Here is a 25,451-nt window from a genome sequence, read left to right as displayed (position 1 = left end):
TGCAAATAAGACTAATTGAATTTCTTCGTAAAAAATTGTGATATCCAAACACGAATCATACTTATAGTTCTATCTTGTTTGTCTTGTTCCGAAAAACTTCAATATGATGTCAATGGGATAGAGAGGTTAGCTCATCACTTGATGAGCTCTATGTTGTCCACAATTAAGATGGAGGGTTCAAACCTCATTAGTATAACATAACAATCCCTTTTTCTTTTCTTCCTACCCTCTCCCCTAATGTTTTAAAAAAAAAAGTACTACTTAGTAAGAGCCCGTTTGGATGAGCTTAAAAAAAGTAACTTTTATGTATGAAGTGTTTTTAGAATTTTGAAGTGCTGAAAGTTATTTTTATAAATAAGCAGTTGAGTGTTTGGATAAAAGTGCTTAAATGAGAAAAATGATGTGAATTTTAGGGTTAAAAGAATAAAAAGGATAGTTTGGGAATTTAGTTAAAATATAAGGGATATAAAAGTAATTTCTATGGTAAAAAAAATGACTTTAAGCACTTAGAAAAAGAAAGTTAGGAATCCTAACTTTTCATTTTTGACTGATTTTAAGAACTTTATGGCTTGAAGTTAGCATTAAGCAAACACGTTCAAAAGCTGAAAAAGGACCCATCCAAACGGGCTCTAAAAACGGTTAGAAGTAGACTCTTCATCAACATTTCTACTTTAATCAGGGATATTTTTGTCTTTCTATACGCACCTACACCACCTCATGATTGATTTGCTATGTAACTTGAACAATAGGTTTGCAGTGACTAAGTAGGTGTTTGGACATTAAAAGAATGTGATATTTGAAAAAGAAAAGAAATAGTATTTAAAGTTAAAGTTCAAAAAAATTATTTGAAAATTGAAGTTGCGTTTATATATTTATTTATTTATTTAAAAAAGTTAAAATTTGTAGGTGCAAAGATTTTTTACTAGAAAAATTGGTCAATATTACTATTTTTAAATTGAAACTCATCTTCAAAAAATCAAATTTAATATATAACCCGATATCGTTTTGAATTTCTTTTAAAAAAAGGAGTAGGTGGGTGTAGTGGGGGAATCCCATGGATAAGCGGCTTGAGAATTTTTATGTTGAGGATTATTACTTAGTAAGAATAAAATATAATACGATGAAATAATGATTAAGTTCTTTTTAAATCAAACTTTAAATGGAGTTAAAATACATGATTGGTCATAATTTTAGTTATATTATGTTCTTGTAATGTACATTCAAAATATAATATTTTATTGAATAAAAATTATTGTTATGTTTAGGGGTGTACATGTGGTTCGGATTTTTTATAAACCAAACCAAACCATTTGTGTCGGGTTATTAAATCTATAAACCAAACCAAACCAATAAAGTCGGGTTTTTCGGGTTTTTTTGAGTTTTTCGAATTTTTTCGGGTTTCTCGGGTTTTCATAGTATCTAATTCTTAAAAAGAATTCTAGTACAAAATATCAACATATAAGATGGAGGCAGAACACTGTTTGGAGTTTTAACTTTATAATATAACTTTATAAGATGAGCTTTTTTTTGTATATTATTTAGATGGATTTCTCAAGTCCAAAACTAAATGTAAGAAAGAAAAAACAATTATGAAAAATTTTAAAAAAATATTTATAAATTACATTTTAATAAATATTTTTATGCATAACATAATTTAAGAGTAGTATATCTATAATCAGGTCGGTTTGGATTCAGTTTGACTTTTTTTAGTTAAAACCAAACCAACCCTATAATGGTCGGGTTTTTTTTCCAAACACCAAACCAAGTCAAACCAAACCACTAGTCGAATTTTTTTTCCGGTTTGATTTGGTTTATCGGTTTGGTGCGGTTTATCGGTTTGCCCTGTACAGCCCTAGTTATGTTATTGTAATTTGTCCCCCCCTCCCCTCTATCCAATCATTTTTATTTAATGTATTGGTTTGTACTTTCAAAATTAAGAGAAGATGAAAGAACAATTATTCATGGATTATCGAAAATTATACTTTTGTCGTAGTTCTTGATCATTTTGTGATACTAAAGTGGATGAATAATATATAATAATAGAACTAATGCAAAAATTTGAGAACTAATTAAAGGCCTAAAAAGGCCTTGGTCTCTTATTGGAGATAAATACAATATAATTTCACAAATTTAATTTTATGTTAGAAGAAGAGGTAGCAAATTAATCTTATTTTCTTTTCTTTAGTAATATCCAAACAAAATTTAAACGACTTGAGTTATGATCCGTTTCACCGTTTGTTGACCGATAGTGTTATCCATTGAAGAAATATATAAGTCAAATTCAATGTGCCAAATTGAATTTGAAAATTAGTATTATGCAAAATTAAAGTAATTGAACTTTATTATTAAAAATGACAATGAAAATACATATATTATTTTAAACTATATATTACCAATCATGTTCTTTAACTCCATTCAAAGTAAAACCATCAAACTTTGCAATCCATATACAATCATGACTATAAACTGGTCCCTTTTTAATGCATTTTTGTCCTTTATTAAATACATCAAAACTAATTTCTTTTGGATGCCACAAAAAATGACAAAAGAAAAGAGTTTTCCAAAAGAAATTCTCGTGAAACGTGAAGTTGAAACTTTGGCCAGCAGTAAGATTATGATATTCAAGATCGTTATCACCAGATCGACAATGAAGCGTTAATGGGACATTATTATTTGGTAGAAAATTAAATATCGCTACTAAAAATTTCGGGCGAATACTTGCTTCTGTTAAATAAAAAGATAAGAGAAAGAAAATGAAGATTGTTTTAAATAAAGGATGACTCATTTTCTAGAGAAGAAAAAACTATTTTCTACAATGTAGAAATAAAGAAAATTGGATCTATTTATATGCATAAATGAAATTATTGGCAAATTAAATGGGTTTAGAATGGTCAAAAACTTTTTAAAATATATTTTCATAATTTTACGCAAAAGTCAAATTTGTGGTCAAGGGTTTGACTCAAAAGTCAATTTTAGTCATTGGACATAATTTTTCAATCATTAGTTCATTACCATCAATAGATTCTCCTCGATGAAAGAATTCTAGAAAATTGGTCAAAATCAAATTTTGATAACATTCCCCTTTTCAATTGTCTGAGAACCCAAGGGCTAAAGTTTCTCAATTTCTCAACGTTTCTACCCTAAATTAAATGTTTGCCATTTTAATAAAGTCTAGATTGGTAATTCAAATAAGTAAAACAGTAAACAATCATGCACACTGTTTTATTGGTTAGTGGTTAATCACTGTAATTAGATCTTAGTTATTTTTTGACATAATATATAAACGTATTTTTTAACTTGGCCTCAATTGATAACTATACTCTTCAACTTTGAATGTGTATAGTAGTCACTTAAACTTGTATAAAATTAAATAAGTATATACACACATCTAAAATGACATAATATGCGTCCTACATGGTATAATACAAATCAATTCAAGTGTATCTCACGCGAATTGTCCGTAGAACATGTGTGTCTACTTGTTCAACTTGAATACCATACTCTTTCTTATGAGGATATTCAACATATCGACTTTGAATTTAAAAAGTAATTTGTTCAAAGAGCTCTTTTCTTTTGTCATTTTTGATAGCCTCCAAAACAAACTATTTTTTATGTGTTTAATAATGTAAAGATGTATAAAACACAATTATTCATGGATTTATCAAATCCTTATTGTTTAATGTGTTTGATTTATACTTTCAAAATTGAGACAAGATGAAAAATTGGTGTAAATTAAAGTAATTGAACTTTATCATCTAAATTAAGAATGAAAATACATATATTATTTTAAATTTTATATTACCAGTTATGTTTTTTAACTCCATTTAAAGTAAAACCATCAGACTTTGCAATCCATATGCATTCATGAGCATAAACTGGTCCATGTTTATTGCATCTTTGCCCTTTATTAAAAACGTCAAAAGTAATTTCTTTTGGATATCACCAAAAATGACAATAGAAAAGAGTTCTCCAAAAGATATTCTCACGAAACGTGAAATTGAAATTTTGGCCAACGGTAAGATTATGAAATCCAAGATCGTCATCATCAGATTGACAATGAAGTGTTAGTGGAATATCGTTATTTGGTAGAGAATTAAATATTGCCACTAAATAGTGGTGAAAAATACTTGCGTTAGTTTGATAAAAAGATAAGAGAAAGAAAATGAAGATTGTTTTGAACAAATGATAACTCATTTTTTAGAGTAAAAAAACTTTTTAACCTTGCAAAAATTAATAATATTGGATCTCTATATATGTGCATATATGGAACTATTGGGATATTAAATGAAATAAATCCTTAGATATTATTATAATCTATATTTGTATGAGTTGGTCAACCACTAATTAATTAAGCAATATCTATAAGAATGACTTTAACTCTTTTTATACCTTGTAATTAAATGTTATTTTCTATTGCAGTAAAATTCAATTGCATAATTGGGTTATGGACTGGACCAGAGTTGGGTTTAAGTAGGTTCATGGGCTGAGATGAATTATGAAATGGAAAAATTACTTAATTGAGTGTTTTTTAAAAATTAATTACTGATTTTAGCGATATTTTTTATTTATTATAATTTATAACAATACATAACAATATTATGATAAATATACATTTGTATTAAAAGTGAATTATGCATACAATATAAATGTATTATAAGTGTTTTAAAATATATATTATGTTTGTGTAGTAAGAAACTAACATAATGTATTATAAGTCTATTAAAATATGTGATAAATGTATTATCCATCTATAAAACTTGTATTATATATGTTTTATAAATAGTTCTCTGCAATATGTATTAAAACTGTATTATAAATGTATTATAAGTGTTCAGTGAAATTATTTTTTTATTGCTATAGATGGTAAATATTTTCTTAATATTGTATATTTATGTAAGTTTCCCTTATGAAATATAACTATTATATTTACGAAACGTAATTATCAGCGTTGATATGTATATATTGATATAATTCTTTTTACGCGATTTTCAGTTAATAGAATATGCCTTGACATAATCAATACCCACATGGTATAACTCTTCTGCTGATATAGTGATACAATGATTGTACCTATGTTTTTGAATTACACTATAAAATATAGTTATTTATGAATTTTTTTCTCATCAAAACACAAAATAAAAAAGGGCCAAAGGATCCTAAGCCCAATTTTTTTTTGGTTATTCTTTTTCCTTTTAATTTCTGTTTTTTAAAATTATTTGTTTTATCTGAAGAAAATCAATATATGTTAACGTGATGCGTTAGTATTAGGGTCAGTTTGTGCACATCATAAATAATTTCACAAATTATCTGCAATATATATATTGAACTTTATCACTAAAATAAAAATAAAAATACATATATTATTTTAAACTATATATTACCAATAATTTTTTTTAACTCCATTCAAAGTAAAACCATCAGACATTGTAGCCCATATGCATTCATGACTATAAACTGGTCCATGTTTGATGCATCTTTGACCTTTATTGAACACATCAAAACTAGTTTCTTTTGGATACCACCAAAAATGACAATAGAAAACAGTTCTCCAAAAGATATTCTCACGAAAAGTGAAATTGAAACTTTGGCCAACAGTAAGATTATGAAATCCAAGATCATCATCATCAGATTGACAATGAAGTGTTAACGGGATATCATTATTTGGTAGAGAATTAAATATCGCCACTAAATAGTGATGAAATATACTTGCTTTTGTTTGATGAAAAGATAGATGAAAAGATAAGAAAAAGAAAATGAAGATTGTTTTGAACAGGGAATGACTCATTTTTTCAGATAAAAAGAATTACTTTTTACTATGTAGGAATTAACAAATTGGTCTATATATATATATGCATCTATGAAACTATTGGGATATTAAATGAATAAATCCTTGGATATTATCATAATCTATGTCTGTATTACGTTAGTCAAGGTCAACCACCAATTAATTAAGAAGTATTTATAAGAATGACTTTTGCTCTTTTTATACCTTGTAATTAAATGTTATTCTATTAAAATATTTTAATATTCAATTGGATGATTGGGTTATGGAATGGACCCGGGTTGGGTTTAAGTAGGTTCATGGGATGAGATGAAGGAATAACAATATAATCAGACATATATTGACACATGTATTTTCGCTATCAGATATACTAAAATAGGAAAAGAGGCGAGCAAGATTGGGAGGGGGGAGGAATGAGATTTGTTATGTATCTCAGATACATGTGAATCACACTAGAATAGATGTATCTATATGTATCTGGTGTGATTCACATATATATGGAATACCAGATACATAGGAGAGTGACGAGTGACATGAGAGAGAGGCGATGGAGGCAAGCGAAATTTATTATGTATCTCAGATATATGTGAATCCACTTGGATACAATGTATCTAGAACAAATTACACCTAATTTTGACCTTATGTATCTCGAGATACATGTATCTGGACATATCTGAACGTATTTGGATGCACTAAAATTTGATAAGACACATAATATTGCAAACTAGAGTGTATTTAAATAATTATCTCATACACTAGTGGAATTTATGTAAATTTTCCATTTTGAAATTATGAAATATAGCTATTGTATTTATGAAACGCAGTTATCAACGTTGATACAATTCTTACGGGTGATTTTCATCTAATACAATATGCCCGTGTACAGTTGATACCCACATAATATAACTCTTTTGCGGATATAGTGATACAATAAATGTACCTATGTTTCGGAAATACACTCTAAATTATAGTTATTTAGGATTTTTTTTCATAAAAGATAAAATTTAAAAGTGACAAAGGATCCTAAGCCCAACTTTTTTCTCTCTTTTTTTTTTCGTTATTCTTTTTCCTTTTAATTTCTATTTTTATTATTTCCTTTTATCTTAAAAGGGAAGCAAGATATGTTAACATGACGTGTTAGTATTCGGGTCAGCTTGTGCACACCTTAAATAATTCTACAAGTTATTTTCAATATATTTTTCACCAACACAAGTATGGAGTAATTCTATTCCATCAAGGCTCAATCGGATTGAAAGAGATCTTCTTATAATTTTGCCTCCACTAGAATTTGAATAATTGAATACATATAAAGTAAAATCCTATTAAATTAGTGCAGCAAAATCTCACATGAATCTTGAGAAACCAACTTTGATTAACATTTGGTGGTTCACCATTCACTCGTGTTGCCTTTATATACATACCAATATATCATAAATCACAAGAAAAACTATATCGAAAAGTTATCTAATTTAATCAAAATAGATCATTAGCAATGCATTTCATAACTAATTCCTATTTTTTTGTGTATAATATGCGGTGTGAGATGGGATATCGATGTTTAAATGAAGTTTTTCTAAGTTTTGATTGATTGAGTTTATTTATATGACTATTTATATATAAACTTGAAAAAGACATTATGAGATCACAAAAAAAAGGCAAATATGTATTTTTATTAGACATTTTCTATTCCTGTTTTAAATAAGTTTTGTGAATTTTTTCAAAAATTCATTATGTAGATAAGTTAAGCAATTAAATTATGTCACTAGAGTTGAAACTAATTTTGAGTTTATGGATTTTAGATTTTAGCGTATACATATTAAATGATTTTTTTAAAAATAAAACATAAATACAAGATCTGTGTGAAAGTGCTATTGGGTTCTACCAAACTGGTAAGTTGAATGCTAGCTCCATTCTTGTATGTTATCTCCTTTAGTTATGCATGTTAGCCTCGTGATGAATTGGAACACACAAGAGGTTTTACGATTTATAGAAAGTGCTATTGGGTTCTACCAGACGCGTAAGTTGAATGCTAGCTCCATCCTTGAATATCATCTCCTTTAATTATACATTTAAGCCTTATGAATTGGAACACACCTGAGGTTTTACAATTTATAGAGGTAAATGTGTATGATTAAAGGGGGTAATCTATTTTAAATAATTAACTTATTTACGTAATGAACGCTTGAGAACACACATATTATTTTTCAAAATTTTGAGTTGGGAGTATCTAATATATAGGAATATTTTATCACATGCATAGCTATATGTACTTAATCGAAACATGTCATAATTCGAATGTTTAAATGAAATTTACTAACAAGGCTTTCAATATATTGTGCTTTTATTCATTGATTTGGTGTAAACACCAAATATAAATGAGTTTTTTCCCTCGTCATAGAAACACAATAAGCAAACAACATCATCAATTGTCATCAACAATAACGTAACCTATTTAATGTAATTCTGCAAATAAGATCTAAGAAAAATGAGATAACACAGATTTTATTTTTATCTTTATAGTATAGAAAAATCATTTTTGATAGACCCTCGACTTAAAAAAATCAAAGGGTAATATATATCGAAGAAACTTTCATAATTAAAGTCGTTTTATTAGCTGCATATTCATATCTAAACTTGTCAAAGAGTAATATACAGGACCTTTTTGGCTAATGTGATGCTTTTCTTTTATATTTTTTTAATAAACTTTTTATATTTTCTTAATAACACAATATAGAGGGTGACACTTTTGAAGATCACATATAAAATTGTAAAGATAATTACAATACGTGTGATATACATCTCATTGCACTTTTAATTAGATAAAATGGTGTAGATATTATAGTATATGTGATATCTTATCAATGATTATTGCACTTAAAGCTTATAATTTAGAAAGAAAAAATTAATCAATTCATCAGTTTTGATTTTTTTTCTTTTATCTAAAACTATATATGTTTGAATGTGGTATCAATTCCCTCTTTAATCTTTTATCTAAAACTATATGGGTGATTTCATGAATAATAACTCACCTTTTATTCTATTATACTAAAGTGATTAAACTATATTTTGTAACGAGAAAAGTCACTCAATTTTGTCCAAGTATTATATATAAAGTCACGAGCTATACCGTCTTTTGTAATTAAAAAGTCGTTCAATTTTGCATAAATATCGTAAACAAATCCCACTTGTTTCCTGACATTTTGGTAAAAAAAATAATTTCGTAATTTTCGTAATACTTTTAAAACGTTCAATCTCTCGCATATGTGTAACTATAAGAGGATGCTTATACTCTGATGGTGGGATCCATATGGGGAAGAGCCAAACCCAATAGGCACAATACTACCCTATTTTAAGCGTACTTATATATTAACTGAGTCACTTTTTAAATTTAATTGATAAACGATACAAGCTGATTAAATACGCGGGACTGAGTCGTCTTCTAGTTTGTTTAACTAGCTTACTAATGTTGAAGACATCTAAATACAAAATGGTGAGTTGTTCTTGCCACATGATGGACATAATAGATATCTATTCTATTGATTCAAAAGTTTGTGGCAACCATATCATCATCCCAACAAGTAGTAGCCACCATCAACCAAGCTCTATCTCATTGTCATCTTTAGCCTCTTTTTACACACAAGTTGCTTTCCAACATTTTAAAATCAGTTCCAATTTTATTAATTTTTTGGGTATTTTTTGCCATTCCTTGAAAACATACATGCAAACACAAACAAAAAAAGTGAAAGCAAATTTTGGCCTAACTTGGCATGTGTGACTATTTTTTTTGGCTTTAATTCCTTCTCTCAATATTCTCGAGTAGTACTTTTATAATTGATTAATTTATTTTCCTTCACATGGATGTCCTTCTCACTTGCATCTGTTCATATCATACTAACATTATATCAAATAAAAGAATTATTAAAAATTCTGTATATTTTTTATACTGGCATTTAAATAATTGATCGAGTTAAAAGACTCCTCGAAAGCATAGGAACGTAAACGTATTAACGTGACTAAAATATATTCCCAATTACTAATTATTTTCACCTATATAGATGAAAACAATTTTGCAGATTATATGTTTTTAGAGACAACTTCAAAAGGATAAGTCGTATTGCAATTAATAAAGTTATGTGAAGTGCATAATTACATAAGACATGTAATTTTATGTCTAACCCATTTCTTTTAACATCTTTATTTACTATGATTTCATAGTTACAAACATAATTATATGATAAACAAAAATACCAAACAATTGTATGTAGTCAATGAATTTCTAACCTAAAGTTGGGCACTTGCTATATGTGAAGTATACAACAAAGATCAAAGAGAGGATAAGAAGTGTAGGAAAAGTGAGTAAAAACACCCAAAACATGAAACTTATAGAAATTGCCCTAAAATAAAAAGAAAGTGTACACCAAAATAAAAAGAGAGTATACATCGCGCACAATATTAATCGGATTGATTTTAATTAATATTGATATAATGTCCTTTAACTTGGCCTTAACTAACATCTAGACTCTCCAACTTTATATATGTACAAGTAAACACTTAAATTTGTTAAAAGTTGAATAAGTAGACACACATGTCCTACATAACTTAATATACGTATGACAACTCAAAATTGCCATGGAGGACACCACATAGGATGAGTGTGTCGATTTAATTTATTCAATTATATATTAGTTTCAGTGCCTATTTGTACATATCCAAAGTTGAAGGATATAAATATCCGTTAAAATCAAGTCAAATGACATTTACATGTATTATGTCATTAATATTTGATGACTGTTCAAATAAAAAACACAAAAAACATAATAATTTAGATAGAAAACTCACGAATTTGACCACTATTTCTAATCTAAATTGTCATTTTTTAAAGAAAAACCATAAAATTCTCCTAAAACTTCTCTTCATTCGATCCAAAGCAGGCGCCCACTTCGCATTGGGAATCGCACAAACCTTAAAGTTTGTGTCATTCCTCACCTTAAAAATTTATATTCCACGTGTCACTTCTTGGGCCCACCTTCAACTGCCATGTGGTTCTCTCTATTTTCCCTCTACGTACAAAATCTCTCTTTCATATCTCACCATTTTCAAGAACACCCACAAAAACAAAATAAAAAAAAATAATTCAAGAATTTAATTTTTTTTTGGAAAAAAAATCCATTCTTTGATGTAAAGATTCAATCTTTTCAATCTTTTAGTGAACCCCATTGTTTTATTTTTCATTTTTTTGAGCAAATATGGCTGGTAATGAATGGATTAATGGGTATTTAGAAGCTATATTGAGCAGTGGAGCTTCAGCAATTGAAGATAAAACACCATCATCAACATCATCACATTTGAATATAGCAGAGAGGGCTAATTTTAATCCTACAAAATATTTTGTTGAAGAAGTTGTTACAGGGGTTGATGAAACTGATCTTCATAGGACATGGATAAAAGTTGTAGCTACAAGGAACACAAGGGAGAGAAGTTCAAGATTAGAGAATATGTGTTGGCGCATTTGGCATCTTGCTCGCAAGAAGAAACAGGTTCTTTTCTTATATCATCTATTTTTCTGTTTTTGCGCGCATCTCGATTAGTTTTACCAGTTATGACTCATTGGTATTGGTAATTCTGTTTATGGAGGCTCAGATAGATAGGAAGAAATCATATGATGTTTTCATTTGTGTTGGGAATTGAGCCTTAGTGCTTTATGTTTTAGTGATTTTTATTTTTTATAATCGTGTGTTTGGGTTATCTTATGTTTATCTCGACTAATTTTATGGTAACCTGCTATTTTTCATTCTCGGACAAATGGAAAGAAATTGTTTAGTATTTTTGTCTTTGCGGGAAATTGAACCTTGAGTGCTCTATGTTTGAGTGATTTTTTCCATGCAAAAGATGTTGTGAAATACTCCCTCCCTCCCATTTTATGTGGAGGTGTTGCTATTCGAGGAGTCAAATAGAATTTTCTTTGATTATAGTTTTCTCTATTTTTTCTGAAAAATATATTGAATCATTAAGTATGCTCGGCTTGTAGTACATTTCGTCTTGTTTTAAATTATGTAAATTTTATTTTAGAAGATTTGAGGATTTTATATTGGAATTCATAGTTAGAATTAAGTGTTTTGACCCTTGTAATCCGAACTTTCACATAAGTTGGGACGGAGGGAGTAGTGTGTTTATATAGTTTTGGTGATTTGGAGAAGTTTACTCTGGCGTTTCTTTGTTGTTTTCACTTGTGTTTTATAGCTCTGCTCATTTCTTGAATTGGGTGAATGTCAAAATGGTTTCCACTTTTGATTATGCTCTATGTTTTTTCGTGTGTTTGTGACTTGTTTGGGGTTGTGCAATAAAGGGTCATTAGTAAAGTTTTTGTCTTTGTGTGTTGTCCCTTGTGTTTTCTGGATTTTCTGAAGCATGATATTTGTAATATTCCTTTGCTCTCTTCAAAAATGTTGACGGGTGCATATCTGATCCTTTAAAAGTAGTGCATTTTCGAAGGATCCGACACGGGTGCGGCATCATTTTTGGAGAGTCCGAGCAACATAGTTGCTTGTGCATTTGTTTTTCCATATGTTTTTTAAATGGTGGTGTTCGGGTTATCTCTCACGCACCTCGACTAATCCACCAGGTAGCTCCTCCCACTAGTACAAAGCACAAGTACCGAGTAACTCTACTGATCCATCAAAGCCTTTTAGGCAGATGTGAAGGAATACTCAATTGTTTTTCTTTCGGGTCTAAGCTGGGATTTGTAATTGTACTTTGGTGTTCTTATGGTAGGAAAATGTGATCTTCTGGGGTTCATGAAATTCTTTACCTACATGTTTGTGTATGTGTCTGCATACTGTAGCTTAGATTGTTATTTCAGTATATTTGCAGATTTTGGAATAAGCATTCAATTAGTGGTGTACTTAAAATAGACGAAATTTGATAAAATTTTCAAATATAAGGAAAAAGGAAGTGAGCCAGATCTTTTTGACTTGTAGACCACCTTCGCCCAGAAAGCACATTATATATACAAGGACATTTTTTTTACTATATACTCTCTGTGAAAATCCTGCTTCCATCAAGGGAGATACATGTGTGCGTGAAGATTCTGTGGTCATTTACTATTTCAGAAAGAGGATTTGATCATTTCTAGTTTAAGGTTGTGTTAAATCTATAAGCACTCGATTCCTAGTTGCTGGAAGTTAGTCATTGTTGGATTAAATGCTGTTTGCTTATTCTTTTGCAACTTAATTTTTCTTTTTTCCTTTTTTGCATTAAGTAACTATATGTCATTATGTTGCAAGGTAGTTTACGCTTATAGATTTATATTGATGCTTAAGATTATTCGCCTCATCTTTATTTAAGACATAAAGCATCTTTGTTTTCAACCTTCATATTTATCAAAGAGAATTATTCTTCTGAAACATTCCACTCTTATCATAGTTGGAATGGGAAGACCTCCAGAGGTTAGCAAACAGAAGATTGGAACGAGAACAAGGACGCAAAGATGTTACAGAGGACATGTCAGAAGACTTGTCTGAAGGGGAAAAGGGTGATGCTTTAGGGGAGACACCAACACTTGACAGCCCGAGGAAAAGGTTTCAGAGGAACTTTTCCAATTTGGAAGTGTGGTCAGACAGTAACAAGGAAAAGAAGCTTTATATCATCCTAGTTAGGTAATGCAAACTTGAGTAGTTTTCAAATGTTTGTTTCCAGATTTGAGTCGTCATATCGTAACTGAATGTTGTGCTTTTTAAATCTATATTGACTAGTCCTGGTTCAGGTTATATTTCTACTATTTCTAGCATATGATTTTTTTTTTTAAAGTGATGGCACTTTCAATCTGAACTTCCTTTAAGGCTATAAATGTTTGCCTAAGCTAGTAACAGGGGGTATAGATTTTAAATTACCAATCTTCTTGACCAGTTTGCATGGATTGGTCCGAGGTGAAAATATGGAGCTTGGTCGTGATTCTGATACAGGTGGTCAGGTAAACTACATCACCTTCATGATATGGTGATAACTTCTTTCCAAATTGCCTTCTTAGCACTAAGATCCTAACTGGAATATATCCAATTTTCAGATTAAGTATGTTGTGGAGCTTGCTAAAGCACTTGCTAAGATGCCCGGTGTCTATAGAGTTGATCTGTTCACTCGCCAAATTGCGTCATCTGAAGTGGATTGGAGCTATGGTGAACCCACAGAGATGTTAAACACAGGTCCTGAAGATGGTGATGACACTGATCTTGGAGAAAGCAGTGGAGCTTATATCATAAGGATACCCTTTGGTCCTCGTGATAAGTACCTCCGGAAAGAATTGTTATGGCCTTATATTCAGGAGTTTGTAGATGGAGCTCTTGCACACATCATTAATATGTCAAAAGCTTTGGGTGAACAAATAGGTGGAGGCCAACCTGTTTGGCCATATGTGATCCATGGTCATTATGCAGATGCAGGGGATAGTGCTGCTCTCCTTTCAGGCGCTTTAAATGTTCCGATGGTCCTAACAGGACATTCACTTGGTAGAAACAAGCTAGAACAGCTTATCAAGCAAGCAAGGCAATCGAAAGAGGATATTAATTCAACATACAGGATAATGAGGAGGATTGAAGGTGAGGAGCTCTCACTGGATGCTGCAGAACTCATTATCACAAGCACCAAACAGGAGATTGATGAACAGTGGGGACTATATGATGGATTTGATGTAAAACTTGAAAAAGTTTTAAGAGCTCGTGCAAGACGAGGAGTCAATTGCCATGGTCGCTACATGCCAAGGATGGCGGTAAGAATGCCGTTTCATGAAATATATATGTAAACATACACTCATGCATGCATATATGTTTTTTGAACAGTTGGGCTTTAATTGGTAGAATGAGAAATCTAATTTGACTTCCATATGCCAAGGATACCGGTAATCATGGTCGTCATAAATTGATGATCGATATGGCAGATCGATAGTTCAGATGTATTAGTGAGCATGTGAGGAAAGAAATGTGATGTTTGAGATCTTGTGGTATAACTTCACGACATTAATTTCTTATACTGCTGTTCCCAAGAAATTCATATTCCAAATTGTCCCATCAATGCAGTCCAAATGCTTGTGTAGAAAACACTTCAAATAAGCATTAAACTGATAGATGTCGGTGGTGTTCGTTATTCTCTCTCTGACAAGAAGTAATTAGTAGGCTGGTGCCTGGTGACTTCGAAACTATGGTAATTTGATATGTTTCTAAGATAGTCACAAATGCATCCATCAACAAATTTCATACAATTGCCTTCTACAGTTATAGTTCTTTCTCTCTGGCTTTGATTGGAGCTATTATAGGTTACTTTATGACAAAGACATTGACTAACACAGCTGCATGATGTCCGGGACAGTCGAGGAAATTATTTGTCTGCTGTTATTTAGAAACTATTACTCCCTCTATTTCAATTTGTTTGTCTTACTTTTCCTTTTAGTCCATTTCAAAACGAATGGCTCTTTCCCTTTTTGGAAACTCTTTAATTTCAACTTTCCACACAACATGTTTAAGACCATAATATTAAAGGACATTTTGGCATATTCTGCATATTCAAAACCAGACAAACAAATTGAAATGGAAGGAGTACTATATTTAAGTTTGTAGTTGGGGCTTCTAAGAGTCTTTTGGTGACACAAATTTTGTAGGTTATTCCTCCCGGAATGGACTTTAGTAATGTTGTGAATCAGGAGGACACAGCAGATGCTGATGGGGATCTTGCAGCACTCACTAATGCTGATGGACAATCTCCTAAAGCAGTCCCCACCATATGGTCTGAGGTGGGTAGCAATACTTAACAAATGTCGCGGTGCTCACGTGCGAATAATGATTGTCTGCTCAAGTACATACCTTTTTGCAGGTCATGCGCTTTCTAACAAACCCACATAAGCCAATGATTCTGGCATTGTCCAGACCAGACCCGAAGAAGAATATAACCACTCTCGTGAAGGCCTTTGGAGAATGTCGCCCGCTGAGGGAGCTCGCTAATCTGGTAAATTGGTTTGACACAGTTGCTAAACTTGCTGAGAATGAACCGTATTGTCAAATACTAATACAATGGTAAAATATTGGATGCAGACACTTATAATGGGAAATAGAGATGACATAGATGAGATGTCCGCAGGAAATGCCAGTGTTCTTACAACTGTGCTGAAGTTGGTTGATAAGTATGACCTTTATGGCCAAGTTGCTTTCCCAAAACATCACAAACAAAGTGACGTTCCAGAGATATACCGTCTCGCTGGCAAAACAAAGGTTCTTTAAGTCCTTTGATCCTTGCAATTTGTGTAATATTTTCCTTTACGACGATGGTTCTCATGGTATAGAAACTTCACAGGGAGTGTTCATAAATCCAGCTTTCATTGAACCCTTTGGACTGACTCTAATTGAGGTTTGTTATGACTTTAATCCACTTCCGACATTGTCCTTCAAGTTTCTGTTATTGTTATGTCCTAAATTTGATCATGTGTATCTGTACAATCTTTAGGCTTCTGCACATGGACTTCCTATGGTGGCTACTAAGAATGGTGGTCCAGTTGATATTCATCGGGTAAAATGACCTGCGTTCCATGCTTTAATTACCCTCTCATCCTCCCGTTGATCACTAATCCGATTTCTACTATGGTTTATCATTGCATTAGTAACAATTTGAGCATGTCAAAAAGGTACAGATGGAAAGGAACATCGTAAAAGGATATATTCGAAAGATCATCATTTTCGTTTTATACATTAATTTTTTTTTATAGCTATACAATAATGAATAGAACTATCGATTAGGGATCTTTACATGAATAGCCTGACAGATTTACTGCTTACTTTTTCTAGCCGGTATACATAGATTATACATTCCTTATACACGATCATGCACATATTATACATGAATTATACATATATCATACATCTTCTGGCTATTTTTGTTTAATCAGTTGGGTGACGGCTATTTAGGTTGATGTTTTTTTTGTTTTTTTAATTTTATCAGGCACTCAACAATGGATTGCTTGTGGACCCACATGATCAGCAAGCAATTGCTGATGCACTACTTAAATTAGTATCAGAAAAGAACCTGTGGCACGAGTGTAGGAAGAATGGTTGGAAGAACATACACCTCTTCTCGTGGCCCGAACATTGTCGAACATATTTAACTAGAATTGCTGCATGTAGAATGAGACACCCGCAATGGAAAACTGACAATCCGTCCGATGAGCTGGCTGCAGAAGAGTCGTCCCTGAATGATTCACTCAAAGACGTGCAAGATATGTCCTTGAGACTGTCTGTTGATGGAGAAAAGACATCGTTAAATGAATCATTTGATGCATCTGCAACTGCTGATGCCGTACAAGACCAAGTTAATCGGGTTTTAAGCAAAATGAAGAGACCAGAGACGGGTAAACAGGAATCTGAGGGTGATAAAAAGGACAATGTTCCTAGCAAATATCCCATGTTGCGTAGGCGACTTAAATTAATTGTAATTGCTCTAGATTGCTATGAAACAAATGGAGCTCCTCAAAAGAAAATGATTCAGATTATCCAGGAGATTCTTAAGACCATTAGGTCAGATTCACAGATTGCAAGAGTATCAGGATTTGCCATCTCAACAGCGATGTCAATGTCCGAATTGACAGCATTTCTAAAATCCGGGAACATCAAACTAATTGAGTTTGATGCTTTAATCTGTAGCAGTGGGAGTGAAGTGTTTTATCCAGGAACTTCTACCGAAGAACATGGCAAGCTTTATCCTGACCCTGACTATTCATCACATATTGAATATCGATGGGGTGGCGATGGCTTAAGGAAAACAATTTGGAAATTAATGAATACACAAGAAGGTAAACAGGAGAAATCTGTAACTAGTGCTATTGAGGAAGATGTGAAATCAAGCAATTCCCATTGCATTTCCTACTTGATCAAGGATCGCAGTAAGGTGAATATTTTTTTCTCTGAATCGAGAAATTCAACCATTATATCTAATGGTTTGATGTATTCCAAGTAACATATATATGTTTAATCTTTCATCAGGCAAAGAAGGTAGATGATATGAGACAGAAGCTTAGGATGAGGGGTCTTCGCTGCCATTTGATGTACTGCAGGAATTCAACAAGAATGCAAGTTGTTCCTCTGCTTGCATCTCGGTCACAAGCACTCAGGTACTGTCTTTCAGATTGATGGGCTAATTAGTCAACCTGGAAATTATTTCACATATTGTTGTAATTTCCTTGGTCTGGATTAAAAATCTCATCGATTTGTTTGGCAATGTTCTCATGTATGCCAATGCCAATCCTAAGTTGTTCACAAGAAACTTTCATCTTTTATTGATGGCTGCCAGCTTGATATTAAAGGTAGTAAAAGCATGTTAATATGTTAGGGTACCTTGTTTCTTACTCACCAGAGTTTAATCTCTGGTTGCCGATCCGTAGCCTGCCCATCTCATGTGATATCATTGCAGGTTGATCTCGTACTAAAGGTGTTGACTGCATATTTTCAGCATGTAGGCCAGATCTATTTCAGTTTAACATGCACATATTGCAAAAGTTAGGATGTCAAAGCATTGTAAAAGAGAAGAACTTCACTTGTTAAGAAAAAAACGATTGTGAGGCTTTAGTTGCTTATTCATTTAGTTTTTTTTTTTTTTCACTTTCCACAAAAAAGAACAGTTTTTGAAAAGCAGCTTGATGGAGTTCTTTAACAAAGACATGCAACTTTTTCTGGATCCTAGTGTTCATCACTAACAAAGGGAGATAAGAAGACAGTATAGCTTTAATAGGATATTAATCCATGTGTCGAAGGACTATAGTTTATAGATGCCCCAAAAAGTAAAAAATATCCTTTTTACTCCAGTTATACTAACAAGAAACTCTGGTATTTAAGGCATGTAAACTGTTGTTGGTGAGTCCAAACCTTATCTCATCTTGAAAACGTTCATTATACAAATATTTAACTACGAATACAGCTTTAAACAGGTAGAATGATACAACAAAAGACCCGTGCTACACAAAAAATTGGTCATCATTTGATTGGATGAAATGTTCTTTAGCTAAAGAATCCATCATTACATAGAGGAAGATTTTGTTGGAGTGTCAACATCTTTGAGTACTTTCCTTGCTCATAGCTAGCATGCTTTTGATACTATGTCATTTTTGTAGGTATCTTTTTGTACGCTGGAGATTGAACGTTGCAAACATGTGTGTCATCCTCGGTGAAACTGGAGACACGGATTATGAAGAACTTATATCCGGAACTCACAGAACATTGATCTTGAAAGGTTCTGTCGAGGAAGGTTCAGAAAATCTGCTAAGAACATCAGGAAGCTACCTACGAGAAGACGTCGTTCCACCAGACAGCCCCCTGATCACCTACGCCGGTGGGAACGAAACAGTTGAAGAGTTTGCCAATGCATTGAGGCACGTGTCTAGATGAGGCACATAAAAATGGTATACTTATACTATTCCTCACAGAAGGAATTATAACATACTATATACAACAGCCTTTTTTTCCTTTTCTTTTCCATTTTTTGAGCTTTAATCTTTGGCAAGTGTAAGGAATGCAATAATGTGCATGTCAAGCATTTTTTGATTACCAATCCCATTCTCTCTTATGTTATTTGAACATAGACGGATTCATGATTTAAATTTGATGTGTTCAATCTTTAAAGTTCTTTGTATTGAACTCAATGTATTTGAAAATTATGAGTTTAGAACATACGTAATATGTTGTTGAATATACCTTTACTTTATATCGATGTTTAATGTCGAAAATATTGAATTCAATTGAAATAATATACGTAATACTTATGTTCATACACCCTGTCACGATTCTGCAACTTGCAAATGTGAAAGTCAATTTTGTTATAATTTGAGTGTTGCAGGGGGAGCTAGTATGAGAAGTGCAGGTTTAACATAACCTAGTTACAACTTTGGTTTAAATCCGATATAAATGTGAAAGTCAATTTTGTTATAATTTGAGTGTTGCAGAGGAGCTAGTATAAGAAGTGCGGAATTAACATAACCTAGTTATAACTTTGGTTTAAATTCGATATAAATGTGAAAGTCAATTTTGTTATAATTTGAGTGTTGCAAGGGGAGCTAGTATGAGAAGTGCATGTTTAACATAACCTAATTACAACTTTGATTTAAATTCGATATACTTGTGAAATCTAAAAAATATACGCATATAATAAACTTTAGAATTTATAAACTTCAACTTTTGAATATGACTTTTTTTATGCTTCTCAAGTCCCTCAGTTTGACGCATTAAACATATTTTAAAAATAATAAATTCATATTTTATGTCACATCAATTATTTTAGAGTGAGCATTAGAGTGAACTTGAGGTTAGAAACTAGTCAACCAAATGTCATACTAATTAATCTAAGCTCATAAATTTGAAATCAAATGCTACTATTATTTATGTTTATTCATTTTCCTCCTAATATTTTCATAGAAACTTATGAGATCGTAATAAACTGAAAAATAACCAGATGAAACACACGTGAACCGTTCATTATTCCGATATAATCCAACGGTTGATGTCATTCACACGTGAAAACCAACTCACCCGTGTCAAAATAAAAAGATTCCCTCCAAAATTCCAATCAACCTAGATTAACGAATCTCTTTTTTTTTCTTTTTTCTTTTAAAGTAACAAAAATAATAATTAAATCCTTATTATTCAAACCCTAGCAAAGAAGAAAAAGCAAAAGAGAGAGAGAGAGAGAGAGAAAGCGAGAGAGATCTTGTGTGTGTTTATATATATGTATATGCACACACACATATATATTGGAAGAAGCAAATCTGTAGATATTATTGGGAGTGGAATTTGGATCTGACGTTGAAAGGTTTGTTTTTTTTTTCCTGAATTTTTCTTGGTACAAATAGAAGATTGCGTATGCATATTTTACTTTTATTTGTTGCTATATGTGTTTGTATTTGTGTGTGTGTGTTTTATTTGTGGAGAATTTTGGTTCATTTTGGGGATCTAATGGTGATAGATTGGTTGAAATTTGAGGGTATTTTTTGTCATGGGGATAGTGTTAAGGGTGATATTGTAGTTTGATTAAGAAGTATAGGAATTAGGAGGTGGTTTAATTTGGGGGGGGGGGTAAAAACGGATCTTTGGTGTTGGATTTGGTTAATTGTAGTATTATTTTGTGGGTTAGTGGAAATTTGATTGATTTTGTATTAAGGTCATTGTTTGTATTAGGGGTTTATGTTGGAGAGGATAGATGATATATGGTGTACATGCCCAGTTTGGATTAGTCAAGGTGGGGGTAAGTTGTGCTAATCATCACCACAGACTAAATGAAAAAAATGAACACAATTAAGGTTTGAGATTGTAGCTGAAAGATGGGTTTTCAGACCGTTAGACAATGATTTTGTAGTTTGATTAAGCTGTAGGAGAGTATAGTTGTTATCTGCTGCATCTGTGGTTGTGTGCTGTAGGTGATAGTCGAGGTGGGTGCAAGTTGCTAATCACCAGCATAGTCTAAATGAAAAAATGGAAACAAAAAAGGTTCGATATTGTAGCTGAATGATGGGTTTGCAGATAGGACTGCTTGGTATATTGTGTGGGGGAATGCTTGATAGCTCATGGTAATGTTTATGAGGATTTCAACTAATTGAGGTTTCACACATTAATTTATGTGAGTTTGATTGTATGGAACTTCCATGTTTCACACATTAATTCATGAAAGAGGAGAAATAAACTTTCTTGAATCAAATCTCGAGTTAATGATTTGTGGCAAAGCTTTCTTCTTAGATTTTTTGTATTGAAGTAGTTTCCCAAATTGGAAGTATTTGTTTCATGCTTTTGACTTTCTCTTTTCATATCATAATTAATTAAATTAGTTTTTAGGTGTCTGTTGCACATTCAATCCATTAAACTATAAGCACCTACTGATCTTTTCATCATCTATTTACTCAATTAGAGAAGAATTGAAAGAATAGGCCCTTATTTTTTTTATGACAAGGGAGATCCGCAGCCGCTATCCTTTGGGTGAGCACAAGGTAAAACCTCCGCTACTATGCAATAGCTCGCAAACCACACCGGAGAGGTAACCCGCACTAGGCAAGTATGTTTCAGTCTTTAGTGAAATATATTTGTCTTAAGAAATGTGCATTGGAAAAGAAAGAGATTTTGTTGATTGATCAATTGATAAGGAGAAATAAAGTATGCATACTTCATATTTAATCCATTTGTAACCCACTTTAGGGATGCAATTTGTCTTTGATGGTCAATTTAACCAGTTCCGAATTTTGATTTCAAAGTCAGGTAAAGTTAATAATATAGAGAAGAGTATAAAAGAAATGTGAATTAATTCGATCACAGGTTTTTGGATCTGGGACTAAACTTTAAGGATTGTGTATACTTTTCTAAAGTTATCAATAATGAAATGTGACCTAAACTGCCATGAGAACTAGTATAACCTCTACACAGAGATCCTATGTTGTGGTGTCGTATGGATAGCGTGACTCATTACTGTTTCAAGAGTTCTTGGGTTCCTGTCCCTTCTCCTTTTTTTAGTTTCATGTTTGTTTTGATTCTTTGTAGTTCACCCAAGATCATTGTTTGTGCGCGTGGTATTTGTATCGAAGATTATAATCGTTAGTACGAGAAAAACCAAAATATTCCTACTCGAACAAGAAGTCCTATAGTTTACAACTCTTCTTTATATAGTAATTCGACCTATTGCTCTGCATCCCCCCATCAGTTTACTTAAAAGATCAAAATAAAAAGGATCGAACTACCTACTCGTTATTCGGAGGTGAATCATAGAACACCAAAAGCTGTGGTATCTTATGGGTGTTGCAATTTTTTTTGTTCATTCACATGCAGTGATGCTGATTATAATTCTTCTAAGGATATATATATATATAAAGTTTGAATCTCTTTAATTAAACTTCAACTACTGAGACATGCTTAAATGTTCGAGTAATTTACTCATAAAATACTGCAAGTGCATACGAGCTGACTTTTTAAAGTAAGATTGCAGAATGGCAGATGGCATATTCTTTTGGGGCCCAGTAACATCTAAAGAGTGGTGTGAGCCAAATTATGTGCAGTCATCCTATATTGCAGAATTCTTCAACACCATTTCAAATATCCCATGCATTCTGTTGGCTCTTATTGGTCTTGTGAATGCCCTCAGACAACGGTTTGAGAAAAGGTTCAGTGTCCTCCATATATCAAACATCATACTTGCCTTAGGGAGCATGACATATCATGCCACTTTGCGGCAGATGTAAGCACTCTCTCCATTCTTTTCTGTTAGATTCTCTGTAAAGCTTGCTAGGTGTATAATATACATTTATGTATGTACATGTTTCTTAATCGTCCTTTGTTTGCCAAAGTACAAGGTAGTAGACTCAAAAGGATGCACCGTAGCTTCTTTTTTTGAGATGTTTATATTGTGTGAATCTCTGTATATATGAACAGGAAGACACTAAACTGAAGATATTATATGACTTCAAAAATCGTGTCCTAATAGCCAATCTATGTTTGCTCAGACTCTTCAAAAATGTTGTTGCACCATGTCGGATCCTCCAAAAATGCATTACTTTTGAAGGATCTGACACACTCCCTTTGATATTTTTGAAGTGTCTGAGCAACATAGTAGCCAATGACTCCTGCTGGATTGAGGCTACCCCTGCCCCTCTTCCTTGTAGGATTTTCTTAATGGTCATGTTTTTTGTAGACGGAACCTGTTAAGAGAATACACAGGTAGAAGCTTTGGATTTTTCTTATTTTCCTGTATTTTGGTTTCTAAAGTATTAGTTTGTGTAGTTTGAGTTGGTAGAATGATCCTATCTAATATCTATTTTACAAGCCCATAACTCAACATTCCAAATCTCCTGGCTACTGATTCTTGAAAACTGTAGTAGTGCCAATCTAATTCTGCTTTTCTCAAAAAGAGAGTGGGAAAGAGCAGCACAAGGATGCACGGTTTGATCCTGTTAAGAAGTTTCTAGGGCATTAAGTAATAATTTCCATGACAGAAATAGTGATAGACTAACTGATTTGTGTCTTTCAAGGAAAGATCACACGTCAGTATGCCATAACAATGATCTAGTATTGCTATACAATTCTAAAGCAAAATCTTAGTCAGCCGCATATACAGATTCCCTCCCAAGTTTTGACTTCGATGTATGTTCTCAGGTGGAAAATATTTGTAATTTTTCTGCATAACAAGATAAAGCTTATTGTGAATCATATACCAAGTGCCACCTTCAGTTTGCCTCTTGCTTCTTTGTTAGACAGTTCTTTCTGACTTCAAATAAGGGATTCTCTATGCATGCTAGGAGACATCAGTGATGAAACTAATTGTCCTTGAAAATACTGCCTGCTTTTATGTGTCCCTTATTGTTTTGTACTATGATTCATGTATTAAATCGACAGGCAACAGCAAGGTGATGAGACACCAATGGTCTGGGAGATGCTTCTGTATATCTATATCCTATATTCACCAGATTGGCATTATCGGAGTACGATGCCCACCTTTCTGTTCCTTTATGGGGCACTCTTTGCCATTGTGCATTCACAGCTTCGCTTTGGCATTGGTTTCAAAGTACACTATGCACTATTGTGCCTTCTGTGCGCTCCTCGTGCATATAAGTATTACATTCATACAGAAGACACATTGGCAAAGCGCCTTGCAAAGTTATATGTGGCGACTTTATTGATCGGAGCTGCTTGCTGGCTATGTGATAGATTATTCTGCAAGCAAATTCAGGGCTGGTATGTTAATCCACAGGGCCATGCAGTGTGGCACGTCTTAATGGGCTTCAACTCGTACTTCGCAAATACATTCTTGATGTATTGTCGTGCTCAGCAACGTGAATGGAATCCCAAAATCAAGCACTTGTTTGGATTTTTCCCATATGTGAAGATCCAGAAACCAAAAACCCAGTAGCAGAAGTTACTTCTCTTTTGAGCTGAGCCTGCAATACCAAACATGTGCAGGAAGTAGCTCTGGTGAGCACAAAGCAAGCACTTGAATTTTTTTCTCTTTTCCCATTTTGCAGAATGTAATGTAAATGTAAGTCTGGAGTAGTTTTGATTCGACCGAATAGTGGTTAATTTTTGACTGTACAATTAGTGGTTTTCCAGTGTACCATATTTTACACTCCCACAGAAGATGACATGGATTAACTAGTTGATTCTTTTTCTGATAAGTTCTCGTCTACTCTCTTGAAAATTTGCAAACATGTTTTGCTGCTACGTGAACACGCGATTGGTGGTTTGTTTGATTTATGTAGCTCAGTCTGGTACAGCTTTCGTTCCCTTTTCACACCCTTTTGTACCTACGGTCATTGTAAAAGTTCTTTTATACTACTGACAGCATACGGTTGACTTGAATCACTTACAAAATCATCAGGAAGTCGTCGTTGACACAATGGATGATGTAGAAGTCGAAATTTAACACTATTCTGCCTCTTCAGTCCATTATTTTCAGAAGAGAAGGCCATAAACTTACAGGACCATGAGTTCTAGCATTTGTTATAGTACATGACATATCAACTGTTTCCATCCTTTTTTAATACAATTTTTCTTAATCGAGATTGGCTTGGTCCTGAGTCTACGCTAATGGAACTACATATCGAGATAAACTAGTTATTGTTTTTTTATTCGTCCTCATCAAGATCTAGTTTTAGAGATAACTTCCATTCATAAATTTGGGT

At 32.6% G+C, this 25,451-nt stretch overlaps 2 protein-coding genes across 8 annotated transcripts; both read left to right on the top strand.

Annotated features, from left to right (window-relative positions):
* The first annotated feature begins 10,868 nt into the window (after positions 1-10,868).
* On the top strand, positions 10,869-19,443 carry LOC129883284 (probable sucrose-phosphate synthase 2). Its single transcript, XM_055957932.1, has 12 exons — positions 10,869-11,319; positions 13,205-13,437; positions 13,688-13,751; positions 13,845-14,543; positions 15,429-15,560; positions 15,641-15,772; positions 15,859-16,035; positions 16,118-16,171; positions 16,268-16,330; positions 16,760-17,701; positions 17,797-17,924; positions 18,921-19,443. Exons 1-12 carry the CDS (start codon positions 11,029-11,031, stop codon positions 19,192-19,194), a joined length of 3,189 nt encoding a protein of 1,062 aa, XP_055813907.1. The 5' UTR covers positions 10,869-11,028; the 3' UTR covers positions 19,195-19,443.
* Positions 19,444-20,434: 991 nt separating this feature from the next.
* On the top strand, positions 20,435-24,944 carry LOC129883282 (alkaline ceramidase-like). Of its 7 annotated transcripts, none has more exons than XM_055957931.1 (4): positions 20,435-20,611; positions 21,755-21,844; positions 22,766-23,014; positions 24,169-24,944. In XM_055957931.1, exons 3-4 carry the CDS (start codon positions 22,767-22,769, stop codon positions 24,680-24,682), a joined length of 762 nt encoding a protein of 253 aa, XP_055813906.1. In that variant the 5' UTR covers positions 20,435-20,611; positions 21,755-21,844; position 22,766; the 3' UTR covers positions 24,683-24,944. The 7 variants fall into 7 exon arrangements, with proteins under 7 accessions (XP_055813906.1, XP_055813905.1, XP_055813903.1 ...); XM_055957930.1 differs by having other exon boundaries at positions 21,743-21,840; XM_055957928.1 differs by having other exon boundaries at positions 21,743-21,844.
* The last annotated feature ends 507 nt before the right edge of the window (positions 24,945-25,451 follow it).

The sequence above is a fragment of the Solanum dulcamara genome, chromosome 3, assembly GCF_947179165.1.
Source record: "Solanum dulcamara chromosome 3, daSolDulc1.2, whole genome shotgun sequence".
Classification (NCBI taxonomy): domain Eukaryota; kingdom Viridiplantae; phylum Streptophyta; class Magnoliopsida; order Solanales; family Solanaceae; genus Solanum; species Solanum dulcamara.
Note: the sequence above shows the minus strand (reverse complement) of the source record. Positions and strands in the feature narration are given on the sequence as shown.